The sequence below is a fragment of the Primulina huaijiensis genome, chromosome 13, assembly GCF_012295235.1.
Source record: "Primulina huaijiensis isolate GDHJ02 chromosome 13, ASM1229523v2, whole genome shotgun sequence".
NCBI classification, from domain to species: Eukaryota; Viridiplantae; Streptophyta; class Magnoliopsida; order Lamiales; family Gesneriaceae; genus Primulina; species Primulina huaijiensis.
Window position 1 is genome coordinate 1,279,028 of NC_133318.1, and position 5,136 is coordinate 1,284,163.

General features: G+C 35.4%; 1 protein-coding gene across 1 annotated transcript; it reads left to right on the plus strand.

Moving 5' to 3' along the window:
* Positions 1-771: 771 nt before the first annotated feature.
* On the plus strand, positions 772-4,627 carry LOC140990972 (cytochrome P450 734A1-like). Its single transcript, XM_073460865.1, has 5 exons — positions 772-1,224; positions 1,548-1,771; positions 2,036-2,280; positions 2,774-3,170; positions 3,901-4,627. Exons 1-5 carry the CDS (start codon positions 942-944, stop codon positions 4,324-4,326), a joined length of 1,575 nt encoding a protein of 524 aa, XP_073316966.1. The 5' UTR covers positions 772-941; the 3' UTR covers positions 4,327-4,627.
* The last annotated feature ends 509 nt before the right edge of the window (positions 4,628-5,136 follow it).

Sequence of the window (5,136 nt, forward strand, 5' to 3'; positions counted from 1 at the left end):
GTTTACCTTTGCGTGTATAATGTCGGCTCCAACTATTCTGGTTTTTTTAGCGGATATAGTCCTTCTTGTAAATTAATACGAATAGATCTTTCTCATTTGATCGCCTAATCAAGTTCATGATCGAATAATGGATCTCTTGTTTAGATCACAATAGAAATCTTAAACAATTTTGCGTCGAGACTAGATCGCTTGAATTCCAGAAATCATGTGGCGATGTGGTCGTGAGAGTGGCCTTGAAATTTTTCTTTTGAAAAATTGAAGTGGCCGAATTTTGAGGAGCTATGCAAAGTAATCATTATTTAATTTCTTAAGTGATTGTTAATAAATTAATTAATCAATTCTAGACCATTCTAGAATATTCCATGATAATCATGTACATATAGGAGTCTGCACTTCTAATATTATTATTTAATTACTAGATCTTAAATTTACTAAATAAATAATTGTGAACTCATTATAACCCCGATCGACGATTAGATAGCGCTGATCTAACGATGATACAAATCTTGTTCATATAATGAAAACTGAAAATTAAAATTTCGAAGATCAAAATTTTCATGACCAATTTTTTGTGGCTGTCAATTTTGTGAACTCCTTCACCAAAACAGAAAGTTTTACTCTCCTCAGAAAATTAGCAGTTAAGCTAACTTACACAACTTTCAATACATGACGTGCATGGTTCATCTTCAAACGCCCAGTCTCGGCTCTCAAGAGTCCTAGCCACGTCGTATATATATATATATATATATATACCATCAGCCTTAGTTTAAGCCCATCTTCTTTGAAACCTCCACTTTTCCCATCTTTGTCTAAAACCAAACACAATCCAGCCAACCAGCCACAACAATATTCTTCATTCTCCCTCTGCTCCCCAACCCTCAAGAAATCCCAAATCAAGATTTTCTGTTTTTTTTTAAGAAAAGAAAAGAAAAACTTGAGCCATGGAAGATTATTACAACCTTAATTTCTTAGGGTCACTTCTGATCTCATGTATTTTGATGCTTTTTGTGCTGAAGATTGTGGTTCATATATGGTGGACACCAAGGAAAATTGGGAGCCATTTCACGAAGCAAGGCATTAAGGGTCCAAAATACCATCTTTTGCTGGGGAATATGAAGGAGATTTCTAGCTTGAATTTGATTGCTTCATCTCAATCCATGCCTTTCTCCCACAATATACTCCCAAGAGTCCTGTCTTTCTATCATCATTGGAAGAAAATATATGGTACTTGATCTTCATTTCATGCCTCAAAAAATCTTGTTTCTTCACTTTGTGGGATTTTTTTTTTGTTTTTTAACATTTTCTTTTGTTCTTGCAAACACACACACACATTAATTACTTATTCAAGAGAGTTATTGTGAGGATCATTGTGTGTTTCTGTAGGGTCTACACTATCCATTTTCTTTAGACAAAATGATGAACCCGTTACTTCTTTTTTTTGTGCTACCACTTTTGGTAAACACCGATATATTTGATCTTTGGTATGTGATATTTAGCACTTAAGATAAAACCCTACTTAATAATGAAGTGCTTTCACATGGCTGCAGGCTCCATGTTTCTTGTGTGGTTCGGACCAACAGCTCGTGTCACGGTTTCTGATCCGGCTCTTATCAGAGAAATCTTCGTCTTGAAATCAGAGTTGTTCGAGAAAAACGAGTCGCCGGAATTAGTGCGGAAAATCGAAGGCGACGGCCTGTTGAGTCTCAAAGGAGAGAAATGGGCTCACCACAGAAAGATCATTCAACCAACTTTCCACACAGAAAATCTCAAGGTATATGATAAATTTAATCGTCAAGAATAAATCATGATTCATCCATGGTTTATTAGTCGTCGCCGAACAAGGAATAACAAAAAGAAATTTATTTAGAAGTGATATACTTATCTTGACTTTATTATATCATCATGAGCACAAGTCCATACTGATCTAGATACGATTCCATGTCGAGTTAGTCAACCAATAAAATTATACACACACCTTATCAATGCAACCATTCAATATTTATCAACTAAACATGACGTCGGATATTATTAACAGTTGGTGGTGCCCCTGATGGGCAAAATCATAGAAGAGGCGTTGGCGACTTGGCCGGAGAAAATGTCGGATTCAGGCAAGGTTGAAGTCGAGGTTTCTGATTGGTTCCAGAATATAGTGAGAGATGTAATAACAAGAGTGACGTTTGGAAGCAGCTATTCTGAAGGGAGAGCCATTTTTGAACTGCTAGCACAGCAAATGGTCCATGCCACCGAAGCCTATCAGAAATTTTTCATCCCTGGATATAGGTAAGTTCTCATTAATAGTAATTATGTCTTTTCCTAAATATTTCCAAATCGCAATAATGATCGTAATTATTATAATGATTTCATAATTATGCACATAATTATTACATTTCGTGTGGTGCAACTTTCACTATTAACGCCGATGTCTTATTGTTTCAAATTTCAAAACGAAATGTTTGATTTGATTCGAACTTAAATCAAGATCTCAAATTTAAGACGTGGGTCGATTTCGAAAACCAATTACTTGGTGGTCACAGTAAGATTATAAGTGTGGGATATGTAGTAATATATGACAAGTAAATAATATAATAATTAATAGTAAAAATGCATTAAAAATAACGAGGCCCCAATAATCAAATCACGCGTGAAAAATCATATTCCTTCCCCTCGAAACTGATGCACGTCCAATCGAGCGAAGCGACACATGATAGTTGATACCCCATTTTTGTGTAGTTATATCTTCTGATGAAAAGGTGTCTGTTTGTTGATTTTTCAGGTTCTTCCCCACCAAAAAGAACCGAATATCTTGGGGATTGGAAAAGGAGATCCGTAGATCGCTGCTGAAGGTTATCGACGGCAGGCGGCGGTCTTCGGGGGATTCGAGTGGGCAGGCGGAGGCGACGTCGGGTGAGTGTCCCAACGACTTGTTGGAGGTGATGATGCGGGCGGGGGATGAGGCTGCTGCGCCGCTGGCGGTGACGCCGAACGACATCGTCGAGGAGTGCAAGACGCTGTTCTTCGCCGGCCACCACACGACGTCGAATCTGCTGACGTGGACGGCGGTGCTGCTGGCGATGCATCCCCAGTGGCAGGAACAGGCACGTGAGGAGGTCTTGCGGGTGTGTGGAACACGTGAAGTCCCTATTAAAGATGATCTCGCCAAGCTCAAAACGGTAATTATTTTTTCTACTTTTTCTTTTCTTTTAAAAAGTGCGTTAATCATTGCTAATTCTATTTTCAATAGCCATAGCTTTTTTTTTTACTAGTTTGTTACAATTAAATCGATTTTTAGGCCAAATGCATTTTAAGCTGGAAAAGATCATATGGAAATGGTCTCGAATATTTTTGATATAAAAATAATATTTTTAAATTAGTCGAATTTTGTGTATAATTAATCTATTATGGGATGATAGCTTTTCCAAAACAAAAATATATAAATTTTCATGATCTTTAACCTTACAATCGAAATATTAACATGAAAGTTAAATATTTTACTTTATATAATAAAATATAAGCCCAAGTCCTGAGCATGACATGATTATATAATTTATATGTACGCATATTTATTTACATAAATGTATGTATATGTACAATATAATATTTTTTTTTTCGAAAAGGACAATTCATCCTTGGAAATTGTGGGAAATAAAAAGCGAAACTTAAGCATGTGTTTGATGCGCGAAAAGGGATCTTATCTTGAGGGTTATTAATGATGTTGATATAATAATGTGATGATAATTTTAAAAATGCTATTTTATTTCTTGTTGTTTGAATTAATTTAAATGGATTCTTGCTCTGATTAGTTACAGACTATGAAATTTAGTACACATTTTGCTTGCGACATGGTTTTAAATACTTGTTTCTAAGTTGAATGATTAGTTTAATGTTTGAATTAATTTGCAGCTGGCAATGATCTTAAACGAATCACTACGGCTATACCCGCCAGCAGTAGCTGTAATCAGACGAGCCAAGACCGATACACAGCTAGGCACGCTCCAAATACCACGCGGGACGGAGCTTCTCATCCCCATACTAGCTGTACACCACGACCCAACCCTTTGGTGTCACGATGTGCACGAGTTCAACCCAGCTAGGTTCGCCAAAGGCGTCGCCCACGCGGCCAACCACCCGATGGCGTTCATGCCTTTTGGCTTAGGAGCCCGTCGTTGCATAGGCCAAAACCTAGCCATATTACAAGCCAAGCTAGCTATCGCCATAATTCTCCAACGATTCTCTTTCGAGCTCTCGCCCAGCTACCAACATTCGCCTTCGGTTCTAATGCTTCTACACCCTCAACATGGTGCACCCATTGTGTTTCGAAAGTTGTAGGGAACGTGCTGCTGCTTAAAATGAGTGATGTGTTCTGATTAAAATAGGATTCTAACTAATTAACTTAGACGATGGATGAAAGTTATATTTTTAGGATGAATGTTGATTAGTCTAACTCGTAACGTGTTAGTCTTTCTTTTCTCAAAAGCGTTTCCTCTAATAAGCTATAGAGTTGAAAATCGGTCTCCTTTTTCAAGTATTGTTCGTCTCTCATTTCTACCTTACCTTTCGTGTTTCGAATATGTAAATACTTTTATTAGTTTTTTGCTTGTACACAATGTTTTATATAATTGGAATTTCGATTACAATTTCTTCTCTTATTTTGATATATACTAGTTTTCTCTTGACATTTTCCTTAAATAAATCATTCTGATATTTTAAATTATTAACGTCTAGTGATTAGTATAATAATATTAATTTGGTCATATTTACTATATCTAAAATTGTCTTTATATTATATAGATATATGTAAACTTGATTCTATAGTTATACTATTTATTTATTAAGTTGGGGAACTTTTATGACGTGATCAATATTTTTTTAAAAAAATCGACAATATCTCTTTAAAATTATAAAAGAACTCAATCTCCATTTGATAAAAAAAAAATATATCATAAAAACTATTTTAACAAAAATTATATGTTATCTTATCACTATTACATGCATTTTCGAAAAATTTTAAAACTATTAAAATATTTTATTTAATATTTATATAAAAAAACTTATACACGCAACACGTGCAAAGGGTCGCTAGTTAAATATAATAGTTGAGCCTGTTAGAGGGACACTATTTTTTTTCCCAAATATATG

Coding starts and splice junctions, on each gene's coding strand:
- LOC140990972 (XM_073460865.1), top strand. CDS start 942: ATGGAAGATTATTACAACCTTAATTTCTTAGGGTCACTTCTGATCTCA. Junction 1,225..1,547: donor TCATTGGAAGAAAATATATG/GTACTTGATCTT, acceptor ACATGGCTGCAG/GCTCCATGTTTCTTGTGTGG. Junction 2,281..2,773: donor TTTTTCATCCCTGGATATAG/GTAAGTTCTCAT, acceptor TTGATTTTTCAG/GTTCTTCCCCACCAAAAAGA.